Raw genomic sequence first — 20,592 nt, 5'->3', positions numbered from 1 at the left:
CCACGTGGAGGACATGTTACCTGAGCCATGAAAATTCATTAGGCGTTTTTCCGGCACAGCGATCAGCTCTGCTGCTTAAAACCCAATCAATGACACCGAGTCCAGTTAAGAACCCCGGCAGCCAATTAACCCGCTGCGGCTATTTATATGGAGCGCACATCATTTAGGGAAATATGAACAGGAAGTGCACTTTGGGGGGGCTGCAGGTCAACACTGCCCCCTGTTGACGGATGGGTAGAATGACATCAGAGAGAGAGAGAGAGAGAGAGAGAGAGAGAGAGAGAGAGAGAGAGAGAGAGAGATTTTATTAATCAGCAATAACTCTTCGGTGTAGCTGGCATTAGATCCATGATGCTGTCAGATTCTCTGTTCTGATTGGCCAGAAAGCGCAGATTGACATTTATTTAACATTTATGTGATTCTTTCTTTCTTTCTTTCTTTCCATCCATCATATCTATTTACACTTCTTTCTTTAGTAGGTAAAGAGATCATGAACATTTAGAGACAGAAAGCAGGAAAATGATATCCGAGTGTTCGTGATGTCTTTACCTATTAATGATAGATAGATAGATAGATAGATAGATAGATAGATAGATAGATAGATAGATAGATAGATAGATAGATAGATGGAAGGATGGATGGATGGATGGATGGATAGATAGATAGATAGATAGATAGATAGATAGATAGATAGATAGATAGATAGATAGATAGATAGATAGATAGATAGAAGGATAGATGGATCTATCTATCTATCTATCTATCTATCTATCTATCTATCTATCTATCTATCTATCTATCTATCTATCTATCTATTATTAATAGGTAAAGAGATCATAAAGACTTAGCTGTTGTTTCAATTTTCTGTTTTTCTTTAATAGGCAGAGATGGAAGGTGTCATTTTATTTTTTTCTTTTCTTTTCCATTCTTTCTTTCTCATTCAGTCTAACCATCTGTCCATCCATCCATCTGTCCATCCATTTAAAATGTATTAATATTTCTTTCTTTCTAAGTGTTCATGATCTCAGTACTGACTGAAGAAAGAAAGAAAGAAAGAAAGAAAGAAAGAAAGAAAGAAAGTACCACAAAGTGTTTTTTTACTTATTCAAGAAACAATTTTTTTTCTTTCTTTCTTTCTTTCTTTCTTTCTTTCTTTCTTTCTTTCTTTCTTTCTTTCTTTCTTTCTTTCTCTCACAGGTAAAGAAATTATAACGGTTTGCTTTTGTATTCTAAAGGTTTATTTTGTTGTTTTCTTTATTCGTTTCTTTAACACGAAGAGATTGTTTCTTTTGTCGTTCGCCTTCTTCGTTTCTTTCCCTCTTCAACATGTAGAGATTGTGAACACTGCATTTTTTCTTTTTGTTTTATTCTTTCTATGTTTTTCTTTCTTTTCCTTTTTTTTATATATATTATTATATATTCCTATTATTTTCTAGAACAGTTAATGAGGTTGAATTGGTTTCACAGGAAAAATACTCAAGAGTTCAGTAATCAGAGATGTATACAAGGAATAAAACACTGTAGTGTGTTACAGGAAAGGGGCGGTGCTTTAGGGGGTTGGGGGCGTTCCTAATTTGCATATTCATATTATGTGAGTTTAAGGATGTAACAAAATAATTCATAGAGAAATAATTCTACACTCGAATACAACTCTACTGTCCAGACCCACTGACCCAGTTCTGTCTGACTGATGGCTCGTTGTACAAAAGTGCTACTAGGAGTGTGTGTGTGTGTGTGTGTGTGTGTTTGATCTGACCATCCTGGAAGAAACCCCATGAACAAGCTCTCTATCTCCAGCTGCGGAAAAATATTCGTTTAACTGCACAGGGATTCACACACACACACAGACAGAGAGGCCTGGCCTGGCACAGTGGGAACCTCACACAAGACGACACCAACCAAAGTGTGGACATCAACAAAAGAGCTGAGATTGTCATCACCGACACAGTGTGTGAGTGTGTGTGTGTGTGAGTGTGTGTGTGTGTGTGTGTGTGTGTAGGTGTGTGTAAGGCTACCAGCTAAGAGCTATTTCACGTTCATAATGTTGTGTTTACCCCAAACCCCACGAGACGTCTGCTGGGGTCAGAGCAAAACAGGGTCACGATCATAATTGATAAGGATTTAAAGAAACTTTTTATCCGGTTAAAGTTACATTAAAAATTTTATGGAACGTCCGCGAAAAAGATGAACCAGAAAAAAATTATAATAAAGAAATAAATCAGTTACCTTTTCATTCAGAACACATGCTCGGTGTTAATTAGGGCTTTAAAACCAACACCTACAGGTCGTTAGCCCGGGGCAGAACAGGTTTATATTGAAAATCAATTCAACAGTTGAATTCTGAAAACTGATTAAGATTTAAGATCAGTAAGATTTAATAAACTGCAATAATAATTTTATGGACATCAGTGTTAACACACACACACACACACAGAGCCCTGGAGGGGATCACAGTGTTTGCTCACGCACTTCACCCTTAATGGGAAAGAAAGGGGACCCGAGTCGCCATGGATACGGAGAGAAAATGTGCGATTAAAGGTGAGTGTGAATGATGGTGACAGACAGCTTGCAGAGGAAACCTCACACACACACACACACACACACAGGAGAGGAGAAGTGTGTAGCGTGTTTGTATTCGAATGTGTAATCAAAGCAGGAGATTTATGGTGTTCAGGGAGTTTGAACCTGGTCAGAAAAATGCTGCTCTCTAATGGACAGATGTGGAACTGCAACATCACGTCACTGCCACCATCATCATCATCATCATCAGTCACCAGCTTTATTTATTAACCTTCATCATTTATTCAAGTGTGTGACTGTGTCTTTACCCGAGTGCGTAGCTGAGTGCGTAGCTAAGTGTGTAGCTGCTCATATATCCGAGCGTGTAGCTGTGTATACACCGATCAGCCATAACATTATGACCACCCGCCTAATATTGTGTTGGTCCCCCTTTTGCTTCCAAAACAGCCCTGACCCATCAAGGCATGGACTCTACTAGATCCCTGAAGGTGTGCTGTGGTATCTGGCACCAAGATGTTAGCAGCAGATCCTTTAAGTCCTGTAAGTTGCGAGGTGGGGCCTCCATGGATCGGACTTGTTTGTCCAGCAGATCCCACAGATGCTGGGTTGGATTGAGATCTGAGGAATTTGGAGGACAAGTCAACACCTCAAACTGGTTGTTATGGTCATCAAACCATTCCTGAACCTTTTGTGCTTTGTGGCACGGTGCATTATCCTGCTGAAAGAGACCACAGCCATTAGGGAATATCGTTTCCATGAAAGGGTGTACATGGTCTGCAACAGTGCTTAGGTAGGTGGTACATGTCAAAGTAACATCCACATGGATGACAGGATCCAAGGTTTCCCAGCAGAACATTGCTCAAAGCACGACACTGTTTCCACCGCCTTCCCATAGTGCATCCTGTGTTCATGCTATGTGTTCCCCAGGTAAGAGACGCACGCGCACCCGGCCATCCACGTGATGTAAAAGAAAACATGATTCATCAGACCAGATCACCTACTGCCTTACGTGCCCATTGTTTCCGCTTTCGTCAGTGGACAGGGGTCAGCATGGGCGCCCTGACTGGTCTGTGGCTATGCAGCCCCATAAGCAACAAACTGTGTATTCTGACACCTTTCTATCAGAACCAGCATTAACTTCTTCAGCAATTTGAGCAACAGTAGCTCGTCTGTTAGATCGGATCACACGGGCCAGTCTTCACTCCCCACGTGCATCAATGAGCCTTGACCGCCCATGACCCTGTCACCGGTTCACCACTGTTCCTTCCTTGGACCACTTTTGATAGATACTGACCACTGCAGACCGGGAACACCCCACAAGAGCTGCAGTTTTGGAGATGCTCTGATCCAGTGGTCTAACCATCATAATTTGTCCCTTCGTCAAACTCGCTCAAATCCTTACACTTGTCCATTTTTCCTGCTTCTAACATCAACTTTGAGGACAAAATGTTCACTTGCTGTCTAATATATCCCACCCACTAACAGGTGCCATGATGAGGAGATACTCAGTCTTATTCACTTCACCTCTCACTGCTCACAATGTTTCGTCTGATCAGTATATATCGGTGTGTATATCTGCCTATAGTTTATGCTAATCATGCTGTATATTATATCTAACTAGCGAGTAGCACAATGACAGTGTTAATGTATGTACAGCTAACTAGCTGATGTTTAACCATAATGACTAGCTTGTGTTGTACTTAGCTATTTGCACAGATTAGTAGTTTAACAGTTCATCGTTAACAGTTCATCGTTGCACGTATTTAAATCAGACAGATTTGATCAGATTAGATGAGCGCGTGACTAGTTGTCAGCTAAGCAGTGTTAGCATTTGATTCTGTGATTTTCTTCTTCTCAGTGAGGCTGAAAGGCCTGAAAGGACATCCATCATGAGTTCTGTTACACGTCTTTTCATCCCTGAGCTTGTGCTTTAACTGGAGATGCCACTACATGCCCCAGCATCTGGACTTGATTCAGATCGATTTATTTAGTCGGTGCTGACTTTTTAGAAACTCTAGACGCTCGCCGTTGTTTTGGAACGACTCGGATTTCTACCTTCGTTTGTGCTCTGCAGCTGGAGACGTGGGTCCGGATCATCCGTCCGTCAGACGCTAGCCAAGGCTCCAACAGCTGAGAAAACAGTCAGCAGATCTCCGTCTGCACGCAGGACATGCAGGACACGCGGGACGACAGGGAAGCTAGCGCTACACTTCAACACGCTTTAACACACTTTATACCACAGAGCTTCTCAAATTTGATCTGCTCACCAGGTGCTGATCCATTTCCTTTAACAGCTTTTCCCTCCCGGCACTTCCTGTTTATATTATTAACACTTTCACTCAGCTAGAAAGCTGCACTCCATATAAACTACAGAAGAAAGAAAGAAGATTAACATGAATAATATCTAAATTATTATAAACTATATGAGAGAGAAAAAAGAAAGAATAGATGATTTATAGATATGCTTGTTGTTACCTATAAACTAGATAAAGATTAATAAAGAAAATGTAAGCAAGGAAGAAAAAAAGAAATGAAGAAAGTTTTTATAATTTTAGAATTTGTTGTAAAAATCATTGATGTGTTTTTGTTAACTATAAACTAGACAAGAGAGAATGAACGAGGGAAGAAAAACAAGAAAGAAAAGAATATAAACTGTATAAGAAAAAAAAAGGGGGAAAAAGGTTGTTTCTGGTAAATAGAAAGAAAGAAAGAAAGAAAGAAAGAAAGAAAGAAAGAAAGAAAGAAAGAAAGAAAGAAAGAAAGAAAGAAAAGATAATTTTTAACATAGACTACATGAAGAAAAAAGGGGAAAGAAAGAAAGATTTTTTTTTTGTTAAATTTAAACTACATTATGAGAAAGAAAGAAAGAAAGAAAGAAAGAAAGAAAGAAAGAAAGAAAGAAAATAAATTATAAAATACAGGAAAAGAACAAAAAAAACAAGAAAGGATCATTTAGATTTAATCTTTTTGTTAAATATAAACTCTATATAGGATTACTGAGAGTAGTTGAAGTGTGATCAGGTATGTTATCGTTTCTATAGCAACGGCTCTTTCTTTCACAGCATCTTGTATCTCATCGTCGTGTAAAAAATCCAACACTGAAAAGAAAGAGACAGAAACATGTAACTTACAGAAACAACAGAAACTCCACTCATTCTCTTAACATTTCTGGAAGGAGTCTCCAGAGTCAGTGACTGTTTATCCTGCAGCTGCGATAACGTAAGTAAGAACAGGAACAAACATGTTTGGCAGAACATCAGATGTAGCTATGAATGGATAAAAAGCGCTAATTTAATAAATAAATAAAATGTAATGATTGTTTTGGAGGAATAACACACTCAGTGACACGCTGTTATAGGAAAATCATCAGCTTCGAAATCTAAAAGATGTTTTATTTCTCCTGCATGAGACACGTCGAGACGCTAAACCCGTCTTCTGATCCTCGCCGCGGTCGTCTCTGAGCAAAAGCTCCGGTCTCGTCACACTGACAGGTAATTAGTCCAGACTTCACGCGCCGGCGTCTCAGAACGAGTCGAGTGTGGGATTTCTGAGCTCTTGTTTCTGTCCAGGAATTGCACACACTTAATAAATCATCACAGAAAAGGCCAGCGTGATGCTAAAAACTGCAACCGAAGCCCATGAGTAAATGTGACACAATCCACAAGTCAGCTTTTAGCATTCAGCATGCGCTAGCGGCTCAGGGAGCAGTGTGTGTGTGTGTATGGGTTTTTGTATTAGCTGTGCTGTGGAGATTTGTCGAATCGACCTGCTGCAGGATGTCACTCAGCTCACAGACGGTGATTTTGCTGAGTCACACGCGTCTGTGGAATAGCAATAGCAAGGAGTGCAGCATGAAATGTACAATGTTCTGGTGAAAAGTAGTAGCTTTGGAGTGAACCTGGGCTTCTTTTTTGTCCAAACAGTGTGCTAGACTTAATGTAAACTAGCTATTTTGGAACTACAGTCTTGCATTTAGCTAGCTGGCTAGCTTAGCTAATTATGCTAAGCTATATTATACTGTGTAATAGATAGCATTACTTGACATACATCCTGTTCAAGGTTATCTTTAGCTAAGCTAGCTGTTAAGATGAATTTGGACTCAGGGGTGTGTTTAGACGTCTGGCTAGCGTAGATAATGCTGTTAAAACTATGCTATGCTGTATAACCGATGGCTGACCATCAAAAAATATCGTTATATGAAGGATCTGTTCCTGCTAGGGTACGTCATCTGAAGGTCAACTTTGTGCGGTGCATTGTGGGATTCCGTGACGATGGTGTTGACAAAATAGTGCAGGTAATGTTAATGCTAGCTGAGGTAACTAGTAAGCTATATTAATGGTAGTGCCACTATTAATCTGGGCTCATGGGCTGAGATTAGATCGCTGGCTAGTTTGTGTAACTGTAGCATGTTGTGTAATTTAGATCTAAGCGAACGCTGAGCAGAATACCGAGTACGAGAAACACAAAATATGAGATCGAGTTTTACGATCAGCTAATCAAATTTAGTTTAGCTCCGCCCCCTTTTCATATTCTCACTCAGACTCAGTAAACAGGAGATCGTCTTTTGCCCCTCTCTCTCTCTCTCTCTCTCTCTCTCTCTCTCTCTCTGTCTTATGCCGCAGGAGGTCCATTCCAGCGCCTCTTCAAAGCCACGCCGTGATGAAACATTACCCTAGTGTTTTGATTTGCCCCTCTGGAGCAGATCAGCTTTTCCACCCACCGTAACATCTCTCCCAAAGGCAAGCTTGGAAACCTGGTGTCATGCATCACACAGGAACTAATCCAGGATCAGTTCTTGGCATTTCATATTCACTTCTTGAATGGTGATCCTAGATAAGCAGCCGTGCGAGCAATGTGTGTGTGTGTGTCTAAGAGCGTGCGAGTGTGTGTGTGTCCAGTCTGTGGAGCTGAGAGAGGGCAAACAGAGCATTATTCAGCAGGCCAGCAGGACGTCCTGTTTGATCCAGAGTAAGGTGGAGGAAAAACATGGCTTTCTAGAGTACTTTCCTGGGCTTATCCATAGAATGCACTGCACACACAGGTATAAATCACACACTCTGTATGCACACATCTATTTTTTATCCATTCTTCAGTCGTCTGTGGATCGACTTTCCTTAAATCTAGGTCATGAAGGTTTTGGAAATGAACTGATAAGCTGAATCAGATGTGTTCAATGAGGCAGAACGTTAAGCTCCGCACTGCTCTGATGTGATCTACGCATCTTATCGACAGGCCGTGATTCAGGCCGCGTAATTAAGTCCACCACTTGAGATGAAAAGAGATCCTCCTCCACCTTTATATGATATAATGTATTTAACCAAGATTTATTTGAGAACAGATTCGAGTTGGATTTTTACTTTTAAACGTCTTCCATTTTGATAACACGGATAATTCCCATGCCGCAGTGGGATTTAGCCTTCGCTACCCAACAAGAGTGATGCAGCGGCGCTTTAGTCCTTTAGTCCGTCACCTCCTCTGCTCAAACGGATGTCAATGCCAACGTCAACACTATCTCGTAGACGGCTAACCAGCCAAGACAAGATTTGCTGAGCACAACACAAATATTTTAATATCATCATGTTTAATGTGGTGGAAAAATAGAATTATCCTTTACACAGCAAGCAGAAAGGGGCGGGGCTACCCTGGATGAGGGGAAAAAATTTTTTCAAGATGTCTGATGCCACGCTGGTGGACATCTTACAAATGTCTTAAATTAGCCTGCATTGTACAATTTACTTATTCGTTTAATTATAAAATTCAGCATATTCTGCTAAAGCTAGCAATGTCACATTATGCCATTTGCCATAGACTGTGAAAAAAGCTTACTTACGTCCAGGTTAGGTAAAAAAAAGAAGAAGAAGAAAAGGTTAGTGTTCCCTTTAAGACGGTACTACCCTTCTAAAATTCATACACTAGACGTCAGCGCATGTGGCATAACTGCACAGTGTATATTACGTCAGTTGGAACGCACCAATTTTTCATAACCATTACCCTTTCTTGTAAAGGGTGCCAATACTTTTAGTGCCAGCGCACAAATATTGCTCAGAAAATGCCATCGTCCATCGCTAGCACCATTCGTGCAGATATGACATTTTATTATTAAATATTAAGTATGTATTAGCCAACAATATATTAGCATTAGCCAAAATACGTCACTGGATGCTGAGTGAAATGACAACAATACCGACACGCTGAAAGATTAATAGACAAGACAAATGTTTTTGCTTTTCCTATTCTATTTTTCAAAGTCAAACTCTTGAGAGAGAGAGCACAGGCTGAACTAAATAAAAGGATAATGAAAGCAGCTGAGAGGAGGGAGTCGGAGCGTTATTCAACAGATCAGCAGGAAGTCACGTTTGATGCAGGATAAGGAGCTACGTGTGATTATGAGGTGGACGAAAAAAAACATGTTTTTCTGGGCCACTTGTGTATGCCTGCTAATCTAACGCAGTACACAGATAAACATGTGCATCATGTGTCCTTGATACCATTGTTGCTCTTGTACCCATGTGGAGCTAAACTCTATATACAGAGGAACCTCGGCATAGGAATTGAATTTGTTCTGGAGGCGACTTCGTAGGGTGAAAATTTGTACTGTGAAACAAATTTCCCCATAAGAAATAATGTAAATGCAGATAATCCGTTCCAGCCGCTCAAAAATATGACCGATACGAAGTGTACTGAACTGAATGGCTGCTTACAAAGAACTGACCCAAGCCAAGCATTACATGTCAAGGGTCCTCACAGGAAGTCGTGCCACCAAGCTTGGGCTAAAAATTGAACAGACTGCCCACACCACCAATCTGTCAACAAAAAAACTATCTATCTATCTATCTATCTATCTATCTAGATAGATAGATAGATAGATAGATAGATAGATAGATAGATAGATAGATAGATAGATAGATAGATAGATAGATAGATAGATAGATAGATAGATAGATAGATAGATAGATAGATGTTTGTCTATAAAAGGTTATGAATATTTATTCCGTACTAAAAATCCTGTTTTTTGTTGTTACCTGTTAGTCAGCTAGCAAACCAACAACGGAGATTGTGAACATTTCTGAACTGTATTAAAATCCTTTCAGAAAACCTTTTAGCTCATGATATCCAGCTAGCTAACTTAAGTATGGAAGATTTAAACAGAACTAAAATTCCCAAACCCATGTCATTCTCATCTCATGCTGTTCAGCTCCCTTTTATCAACAGCACAGAGATTCCTCACAGAATCCCTGTCAAGTTAGCGCATGTTAGTCGGCTAGCTTGTTAGCTCGAGTTGTAAATATCACGAACATCTCTGAATAGGAGTGAGATTCCTCTCAGAAAGTTAAAGCTAGCTAAACGAATTAATAAAAAAAGAAGAAAAAAAAATGAACCCGAGAAAAATGAAAAACGGAAATCCTCATCAGCCAGAACGGTTAGCATTCGGAGTGATCTATAATGACTTGAATAAATATATGTCTCTCAGATTAGCGCATTTTTAGCACTTTAGCCTTAAGACAGCGTGGTCATGTTGTCTGGGGCCCATGTTAGCATGTCTCCTGATTCTGAGAAGGAACTGAAACGCGTTATTTATTCATTAATTAGCTGATTCTAGCGAACTAAGCATGAATTGCTGGAATTCAGAAGGGGAAACCGTGCAGCCGCGCCCAGGGCAACTCTCTCTCACTGAGCGGGCAGCCTGTGGTGCTTTGACTGACCACAACTTCCTGCTTAAATCCACATAATAGACCTTTCTTTTTAAAAAATGCATTTTAAATGTTTATAATCATTACGTAAACTGCACATATAAGTGTTTATTTATTACTCTGTATGTTATTAGGCTTACATTGTTATCAAAAACTCGCAAGTTAAAGTATTTGTACCTAACCGACCCCCAGAGCTAATTAAGTGTCACGACATAAACTAACACAGTCAAAGTGACAGTGCTGAAGATGAGCATTTTTCCACTTTAATTAAGCCTGTCGTTCTTCATAATAAACTTGTTAGGGTTTTAACAGCGCTGCTGTAATGGAAGTTGGCTGTTTTCTGTATTTAATTACATACTCGGTCTGTAAAAGTAAAACTTTATGCACTGACTCGACTTCCAAATCGATAAACATATAGGTAGATGAGTGCAGAGATCTAGCCACCATGTTAAAGTTCCTAAATGTGGTCCTGGAGAACTTGCATGAACACACACACACATCACCTCAGTGTGTGTGTGTGTGTGTGTGTGTGTGTGTGTGTCAGGACTGTTAATTAGCTGTGCTTAATTACGTCAGGTGTAGGTGCAAAGAGAAAAGATCAGGCTGAAAAGAGAAAAGGGTCATATTGTTTAAGCTCAATGCAACACAACCGAATCGTTTTTTGTTTTTTTTTGTTTTTTATTAAACGCTTATTTGGCTATAAATTCATTTTATATTATGTCATTTATTTAAGAAGAGTTGAGCGAATCAGCATGTCTGAAATGGTCTGACTGAACCGATTCTCAGACTGAATCGTAACACCGAGTCGTTTGTGTGTGAGTGGAAAATCTGGAGAGCCAGATTTGACTCTTTGTGTGAGTCGATTCAGCAATGAATCACTAAATCCCCGCAGGGTTTTTGCGACTAAAAAATCTTGCTAAAAGAAATCAATTAATAATTAAAAGCAAGTAAAAACCACGCTTGTGATTAAGCTGTCAAAAACATGAGTCTGTTTGAGTTAACAATGAATCGTTATTCCTCAGTGTCCGAATGCTGAACCGTTTGAATGAACCGACTCTTCGAACTAGACTAGGCATAGTAATATCGGCTATGGAAACAGATACTAATGTTTTAATTTATTTGTATTTTAGGGTTGCTAATTAATGAATTCATTTCTGTAGAAAGAAATAAACACATAATTTAATATTAAAGAGAATAACAATTTATTGTTTTTAAGTGGAGTGAATGAGTTGAGTAGCCTACATAGTCTAGATATGTCATCAAAACAGTTCTTTCATAAGGGACTTATTTTTTGTAATATATGTTAAAACTATTATTTTATTTATTTTAATATTTTTAATATTTAAGAAATATTTATTTCTTTATATTTTTTGCAAGCATTACTTTCTATAAAACGTTTCATATATTTTGGCCAATATAAAAAAATATTATTTATATTTTTTAAAAATCTATTAATATATATTTTTTTAAATATTAAAGGTCAAATTAAGTCGTTTTTACCTGGATAATGAGCCTCTACTGCTTCTTGTTATATTGGTTTCCGCCGCTAGATGGTGCTAAAATTCACTTTTCTAATTTTTTCTCAGCAGCAGGATTTAAAGGAATGACTGTAAAGTAAAGCAGACTGCTGAAGTAAGCAGGATGTCTGAGCAGCACAGAGTCATGATTAAAGACTGAATAAGTGATAAATAAATAAGTGCAGTCATGGCATTTGCTGTTTCGGTGAAATTAGGGTTAAAATGCAGAAATGTGCAGAAAACCTTTATATACTAAAGAGTAAAGAAAAGAGTGTTTACAACAAGTTTACACATTTTACAATGTTATGTAAGAATTCAAATATTTAATTCTGAAAGTAAAGAAGGAAAATGTTAAAATTAAAATATATCATCAGCAACAATAACAGCTCCAGCTTTATATATTCAGAGTATAGTAGTTTTAATCTGTACACTCTTAGAGAAAGGGTTCTTCTAGGGGTTCTCTGTGTCGTTATGGGTTCTTGGTCTCCTAAAATGGTTACAGGCTTGACCTTTTATTATCCAGGTTCTTGTCCATAAAAATATCTTTAATTGACCTTGTTTTTATTTTTATTTTTCTATATTGTGTTATAGACAATGTCTATATATTACCTGAGTCTCATAAATAGGTTCTAGCTTGAAACTATTTTCAGAGAAAAGTGTTAAGGATTCACAAACTGTGATCATAGGAGAGCAACTTACATGATCCTGAAATATACAGGTGGGGGGGGGGGGATGAAAGAGAGAGAGAGAGAGAGAGAGAGAGAGAGACATGGAGAGAGACAGGGATAGAGAGAGAGAGGGAGACAGGGAGAGAGACATAGAGTGAGAGAGAGAGAGACAGAGAGTGAGAGAGAGAGAGAGACAGGGATAGAGAGAGAGAGGGAGACAGGGAGAGAGACATAGAGTGAGAGAGAGAGAGACAGAGAGTGAGAGAGAGAGAGAGAGAGACAGGGATAGAGAGAGAGAGGGAGACAGGGAGAGAGACATAGAGTGAGAGAGAGAGAGACAGAGAGTGAGAGAGAGAGAGAGAGAGAGAGAGAGAGAGAGAGAGACAGGGATAGAGAGAGAGAGGGAGACAGGGAGAGAGACATAGAGTGAGAGAGAGAGAGACAGAGAGTGAGAGAGAGAGAGAGAGAGAGAGAGAGAGACTGGGATAGAGAGAGAGAGGGAGACAGGGAGAGAGACATAGAGTGAGAGAGAGAGACAGAGAGTGAGAGAGAGAGAGAGAGAGAGAGAGAGAGAGAGAGGGAGGGAGACAGGGATAGAGAGAGATGCTTCAGGGTTCTCACTGTCAACTGGAACTAGTCACTAGTGATGTCATCAGTGTGCGCCTCTGCCTGATCTACTTGAAAATTCCCTCCAGACACACCAGCTGGATCCCCGACAAACAATCTGCTTTGAGTTTGATCACATTTCACTTGTTTACTCGATGCTTACTTGGTCTAAAAATGGCTTAAACTGGAGCTAGTTTGGAGTGATACTGTTTCAGTATCTTCAGTAAATAAACATCGATCTTTTTTTTTTTTTACAACCTGAAATTCAGAGCAAAAATTAAGGCCTTAAAGCCGAACGGTGAGTTTGGAGGTGCAGACTGATGACATCATGCAGTGGAGAAAGAATGTAGTTTCATGAAATACAGAGATGTTGATCCAGGGACATGTCCTGCCTGATAAAATCACCCTCATGTCAATCTTCTCAGGAGCTGATCCCGGGTTGTGTTCACAGTGTGAGTGATGTCCTGGGTGCAGGGTGAAAACAGAGATTTGGTTTAATATGTTTTTAAATACATGTATGTATGTGTGTGTGTGTGTGTGTGTGTGTGTGTGTGTGTGTGTGTGTGTGTGAGAGAGAGAGAGAGAGAGAGAGAGAGCGAGAGAGAGAAGCAGAGATAGACAGTGGGAGACAGACATACAGAGGCAGAAAGATAGAGACAGACAGAGGGAGAGATACAGACAGATAGAGACAGTCGGAAAACGACAGGCAGACAAAGAGGGATAAAGACAAAAAGAGAAAGAAAAACAGAAGGGAGGAGACCAAGAAAAAGACATAGGCATACAGAGTGAGACAGAAAGAGGAATGCATAGAGAGAGAGAGAGAGAGAGAGAGAGAGAGAGAGAGACAGACAGACAGACAGACAGAAAAACATATGGACTGAATGAGACAGACAGATAGACAGGGAGAAAAACATATAGACTGAATGAGAGAGAGAGAGAGAGAGAGAGAGAAACAGACTGAAGGAGACAGAGAGAGAAAGACAGACAGACAGACAGACAGACAGAGAAAAAAACATAAACTGAATAAGAGAGAAAGAGTGTGTTTAATATTATTTGTATTAGTAATAGTATTGTTGTTGTTGTCACGTGCGCACGCAGTCTTGTCCAATGCACTAGAAAATAAAAGATGAATAATAACATTGTTGTTTTTTTAAGCCTGTGTGTTTTATTATAGTGTTGTTGTTGTTGTTGTTGTTGTTGTTGTATTAATGTCGTCACACCTCCTGAAACACGCACACAGAAGTTTGGGAGCTCGCCCTGTTGCTTTAGTTAAAGCCCCGCGGTGCCGCTGATGGCTCGCGCTCCTCCTCCAAAAAGCCCCGCGGGGGCACGTGATGCTTCAATCAGATTATTCCACTGGATGGGAGTGTGTGGAGGTGGGGGGCTTTAGAGGGGCTTCGGGGTGGGAAAGGGGTGAGGGGTGAGGGGAGAGGGGGGTAGGTAAGAGTCTCAGTGATGCTACTCTCTTCATTCACTCCCCTCGCGCGGAGAAACTCAGCAGCACGAGACGCGGAGCTCATGCGCGCGGTTTGATCACAGTTTGGAGTTGGACCTGTTGCTGACCTGTTGCAGGATTTTTTTTTTTTTTTTTGCATGCATGCAAGCTGAGTACAGGGACGGGGCTGTTTAGATGTTCGTCCAGCTCGAGTGTCATGTAGCTGAGATAAAGTTTTTTCTTTTTTCGAAGTCGTTGTTAAGGTATAGAAATATAAACAAGGCACGTGCATGTAAACTGTGATAGTTTGACAGACAGCATGGCGGACACGCACCGCACCGTTCACCGGATTCCCGTCATCCCGGAGCCCTGAGAGCGGACAGGAGCGGGATAAGAGTCCGGGGGAATCTCTGCCGGGAAGCGGGAAGCGCGGAGCCGCGATGGTGCTCACGCGGTGCGCGTTCATGCGCGCGTGCCTCGCGCTACTCCTGCAGGCCAGCCAGTGGAGCGCGAGGGAGAGCTCGAGCTGCGACCTCAACAGGAAGGTAAGCACAAGTTGTTTTTTGTTTTTCTAAAAAAACAAAAAACAAAAAATAAACATCAACAACACTGAATGCAATTAACGCGGTTTAGACTTGTTCTCTGATTTACTCAAAATCTGTCAATAAAACTAATAAAAGTATTTAAAAAGTTTGTTTGTGTCATTTTAAAGCACTGGATTGACACATTGGTGTAGCTTTTAAAAAGTCCATCAGCCTGTTGCTTTCAGATATTCTGCTCATAAATAGTATTAAATCATTTAAACCGGAATAAATGCACTGGAATTAAAATAAAAGAAGAAGAAGAAAAATTATTATTTTTAGATATTGTTATAGTAAATATGCCATGATGTAGCCTGCTTATTTTCTCTTATTTTATGCAGTGTCAACTTTACAAAACAAGCCATTTAATCACTTTACCCGAAAAATGATCAGATAAAATCCTCATATATTAAAATATCCCTTTTTTATAGCAAATATCGCGTCATGTATCCTACTTTTCTCACTATCCTACTTTGTAACACAGACATTACAAAAGCAAAAAAACAAAAAAAAATCTTTTTAAACAGATTAAGCGTAAAAATTAAAATGCGGGTTTTTCCCCCACGTTATTTATTTATTTTTTTAAATTAAGTTAAAATCATCCCACGTGATCGCATTATTCCTGCTGAATGGAATGTGTAAAGATGTCCAGCAGAGTTCATTAATCTTTCCTGTCCTGCGACGTGTATTGTATGAAATGACATATTAACAGCCCATTACGGCAATTAGCGGCTTTCCAATATACATTTGGGAAAAGTGTTATTTCCTATATTTGGGAACATTTCCTATATTGTGCAGTCGCGCGCATTTACACTTAGACCGAAAACGCGTAATGCCTGGGTTGTAGAATAACGCAGTTATTCTTATATTATTGTATGATAATGTCTGACGTATTTAAAATAAACAGATAGTAAAGTCACATTAGTGTTAATGTATCTGAAATTCAGCATGATTTCCAATTTATAACACCTTTATAACAACACACGTTTCTGCTCAGTTAGATCTGTGAGCTGTCCGAGTCACAGTGATCACTGACCACTGCTTACACTCTTTCTTTCACAGCAAAGTGAGCTCAATTCCTTCCTCTGGACGATTAAGCGTGACCCACCGTCGTATTTCTACGGCACCATTCACGTGCCCTACACACGGGTTTGGGACTATATCCCTGAGAACTCGAAAAAAGCATTCCAGGAGAGCAATATTGTGTACTTTGAACTGGACCTCACTGACCCGTACACTATTTCAGCACTGACTCGGTGCCAGCTGCTACCGCAGGGTGAGAACCTGCAGGACGTTCTGCCGAGAGACATCTACCGCCGCTTGAAGAGGCACCTGGAGTACGTCAAGCTCATGATGCCATCGTGGATGACTCCGGATCAGAGAGGAAAGGGTCTGTATGCCGATTACCTGTTTAATGCCATTGCAGGTAACTGGGAGCGCAAACGGCCTGTGTGGGTCATGCTCATGGTGAACTCGCTGACCGAGGCGGACATTAAGACCCGTGGCGTTCCCGTGCTTGACCTCTACCTGGCTCAGGAGGCAGAGAGGATGAAGAAGAAGACGGGAGCGGTGGAGAAGGTTGAGGAGCAGTGTCATCCTCTCAACGGGTTGAACTTCTCCCAGGTGAGTGATGCTCAAATGTATAACTCTGACAAAAAACTCCAACCGCTCCAGTGAAAAACCTTCTGTTTCTAAAAGTAATGCAGCATGAAAACACATGATTGAGTCAGATCTGCTGCTAACTGCAGTGTCAAAGCTCTGCAGCATCAGCGCTGAAATATTACCACAAGCCCTTGGTGCAGTGTTGCGTTTAAAGCTTCACGGGGCAGATGAGTGGCTGTGACTGGTGGAGGGACAGGGGGCCACAGCAGGTGTGGGGTTTCTATCAGCTGAACAAATAGTCTGCTCCTGGCATGTCTTCCGTTATTAAGATAAATTTGAGAGTAATGGTTTTCGTCTGAACCCGACTCAAAACGCCCTTGTTGCAGGAGTCGGCTTATTAGGCGGCCGCAATTACGAGCGTCCTTCAAAGCACACAGAGCTGCTCAGAAATCGTGTAGCGGCTTCTGGAATTTGGGGCTAATACGGGGACGGAACTAAGGGGATTACTCATGGCAATTTTAAGCTAACACTCAGACGGCTAAACACAGAGCTGGTGCTCATAGACTTCAGGTCCGTGCTGTGTAGTCGGCTCTGTCCTGGCGGTGTAATCGCTCTTATTACGATAGGACAGGAGGAAGATTGTCTGAAACTCTTTCTCCTGCCTCGTGAAGGTTAGATGAAGATGAAGCTCTGATTCCGCCGACGTCTCTCTCTAACTGTAATTTTCCTTGTCGCAACGAATCACTTGTAGTTTGGTTGATGCTAATGTTGTAGCTTGTGGACGTGGTCCTGTCCAGCAGTTTCTCGCTGATCAGTGTTTGATTTTTCGCTACATGGCATACTAGGTTTGTTAACAGATTAGCTAACTAGGTAAAGCTAGCTAACAAGAGGCATGACTGTTTTCTTCCATTTTTGTGTGACAAACATTAAAAAGGAGCCAGAGTTGCTGGTTGGAACTCAACTTGTGATTGGGGAGCTAAAGAAAAGTCGGACCTCGCGCGTGATTGCGATTGGTCTGAGGAATCGTGGGAGCCTTATCTCATTTGCATAAAAATCGATCTTCTTAGGATTGGTTGCATTTTAGCGTGAATGTAGTTTCGAGCTTTTTGTAACTTTTACTGTATTTTACTGTGAGTGTTGATGGAGCTTCTAAGAAAGGTCATGTCTCGGTAACTGTGTATGTTTGTGGAAAAGCAGCCATAATATATTTCTAACAAGTTAATGATACAGTAAAGACAGGAAAATATCAGTTTAAGTAGCTTTCCATTATAATTATAGCTTGGGGTGAAAAGATATACTTCCTGAAATGAAGCCTTTTCTGCAGGGTGAACCATCCCAAACATGAAAATTATGAACAAAACTCGCATCCATCACCTAACCTCTCATCCTTCAGAGTTAATTATCTTTCTTTCAAAGCAGCAAATCTTTATAAGACACTCGAAAAGTCCACACTCGTCTCCTTCCGGAAATGTACCAGTTCCCAGACCTTGTGGTGTGCAAGGTCTCCATGTCTATTAAGGAGAATGATTAGGTTGTCAAAGAAAACCCCCAACCGATCCCATCCAAAACATCACTGCACTTTCTCTGCTGATCTTGGATTAAGGGTTCTGCTAGACAACATTCATTAGGAGAAATGCACCAGGAGCCTAAGAGCTGGAGCAGCCCTCATCAAGGTGCTGTAGGTGGCACAGGGTTGGAGACTGTAAAGGGAAGTTCTGGGGTCTGGCTGCTGTCACGGACGGTAATGAGGCGTAGAGTGATGATGAATGATGACGCGCTTAGTTTCCATCCATCTCCAAGAGGAACACGGAGGAATGTACGGTAACCTCGTCCTCCTCCGGGTTCAACAGCTTCAAGGAAAACTTGTGAGAAATCCAAAAGTAGTTGGCAGAAAAGTTGGAAGGGAGAAAAGTCGGAATAGTATAGCCGACACCTGAGGTGGGCTGTGACATCGTGAATCAGATTCCACTTATAAAACGTACAAGATTATGGATGCCACTAGCTGGGCTTGAGTTACTGTACTGTTTCCTTTTGGTTCTCCACTTCCTCCCACCTTCTTTATAGGTGGAACGGCTAGCAAATTGTCACTAGGTGTGAATGAATGTTTGCATATCGTCCAGCAGTAGATTGGTGTCCAATCCAGACCAGTATTCCCAGAGTGGTACAAGCCCAGCGTTTCCGGGTTTGGCTCTGGATTCACCGTGACCCCGACCATGGTTACTGAGGATGTCCTTCTCATCATCTTGACCAATCCAGAAAATCCAGTCGTTCTTTGACAATACTGTAAATACGTCATGCTGCTAAAATGTAAAATTTTTGGCACCCTTGAGTAGGAGTAGGTCCAATATGGGTTTTTTTTTTTCCAGCTAACAACACAATGGTGGTGATGGTTCAAGGAACCTGCCGGGGTTTTTTTTCCCAAGAAACATTTCAAGTGTAAAATTTGAAATATTGTATGGAATAATAACTGTTGAATTTTACAAGTAATAAGCCACGTCTGAGTTTAAGGAAATAGTTTATCGCTCAGAATCGAATCAGCATCTACACACAGCACAAAGACGTCGACGTAAACGAGGTTATACGCAGGAACGGTAAGGCATGTTGGAGATATCGCAAGCACCTGAAAGGATGTTGTTCATTTTTATTAATAACTTCTCCACACAATTATTTAACTTTTATGGAGACAAACAACATTGTCTTTCAAATCTACTAAATCAAAAAGAATATTAAAATAATAGAAATTTTCTACACTGATACTTATTTTTGTAGTCTCCCAAGAATGAATAAAGAATCCATAATTCATTAGATTGCCTCAGTAAAATCATTTTGTTTTTAGCACAGGTGGTAGTTTTTACGATAGGATTTATTCGGTTGAATTGAACTTGAATCCATTTAATCTTGCTGTCAGTCATCGCGTCTCTCTGGCATATCCCCATTAGGCATTAGATCTTTTGATGATGTGTTGAGAGAAATGCCTGAAAGTCACTGGAGCTTAGATTCTCCCAAACAGCAGTGGTCTTCTTTGTATCGGCAGCATTTAGGCATTGAGCCACGTGCTCTGGGGAATTTGGCCGGAGCAGGAATAAATGTCCAAAGCGCTTACTAATCAGATTAAATCCAAATGACCAATATTTCCATCAAGAGCGGAAACAAACACACACTTTTTTTTTTTGTTGTCTGTGGTGAACTGAATTCTGGGTAGTGATAATAATTCGTCCATGTGCTTAGTACCCAGATTGAGACGGATTGTAAAATGCTGTTCTTCCCCCGAGGGGGTTGATGATTACAAAGGAAACAAAAATAGCAGCAGTAAACCATATCCATACCGAAATCATAATTCACATCGGCCAGATTTGCACGCTGTTTAAACAGGCCTTGCATGATCAAGACGTAGAACAACAGGTGGTTTCAATTCAGCTCGTCTATGGCAAAGAGAGTAGAGAGGAACGTTGGCGGGTTTATAGGGAGGTTTGACTAAGACTGCAAGACGCAGACGGTTGTTTTGACGCTGCAGCGAGTCAAGACCGCTGAACTTGAGCTGTCTGGATTTATTACTTTAGACAAAATGTGGATTAACGGCATGATGTCCTGTCTCAGCGTATTTCTCATTCATGCTCTTCCAAGACTTCCAGACAGACGGTGATACGTTTTAATCCTTCTGGAGTGATCGAGGCTTCTGCACTTCATACTGGGATCCTGCAGCCAACATCACTTATTAGAGTGTATAATAAAGACCTGAATCGAGACGGATTCACATCCAGCACGACTGATTAAAACCAGGCAAGCTGACTAAGTGAACCCCAGGGGTGCCAATATTTTTGTCTACAAAATGTCAGGTATAAATTTGGTCAGTCGATGTTACAATACAACAAAAATCCAGTATGTTGTTTTCTCTGGTTGAATATTAAATGGTGAACTTTCGAGTCACACCATGCACTCGGTTATTTCTTTGTGATAGAAGTATTGGCACCC

At 40.6% G+C, this 20,592-nt stretch overlaps 1 protein-coding gene across 1 annotated transcript in view; it reads left to right on the top strand.

Moving 5' to 3' along the window:
* Nucleotides 1-14,454: 14,454 nt before the first annotated feature.
* trabd2a (TraB domain containing 2A) overlaps nucleotides 14,455-20,592 on the top strand; it is a 56,503-nt gene continuing 50,365 nt past the window's right edge. The window contains exons 1-2 of the mRNA XM_058383975.1: nucleotides 14,455-14,982; nucleotides 16,081-16,641. Coding sequence (XP_058239958.1) covers nucleotides 14,878-14,982; nucleotides 16,081-16,641 — 666 coding nt within the window. The 5' untranslated portion in view covers nucleotides 14,455-14,877. The remainder of the gene's footprint in view (nucleotides 14,983-16,080; nucleotides 16,642-20,592) is intronic.

Source organism: Hemibagrus wyckioides, linkage group LG28 (assembly GCF_019097595.1).
Source record: "Hemibagrus wyckioides isolate EC202008001 linkage group LG28, SWU_Hwy_1.0, whole genome shotgun sequence".
Classification (NCBI taxonomy): Eukaryota; Metazoa; Chordata; class Actinopteri; order Siluriformes; family Bagridae; genus Hemibagrus; species Hemibagrus wyckioides.
The sequence above is the reverse complement of the archived record's forward strand: the minus strand, read 5'-3'. Positions and strand labels throughout refer to the sequence as shown.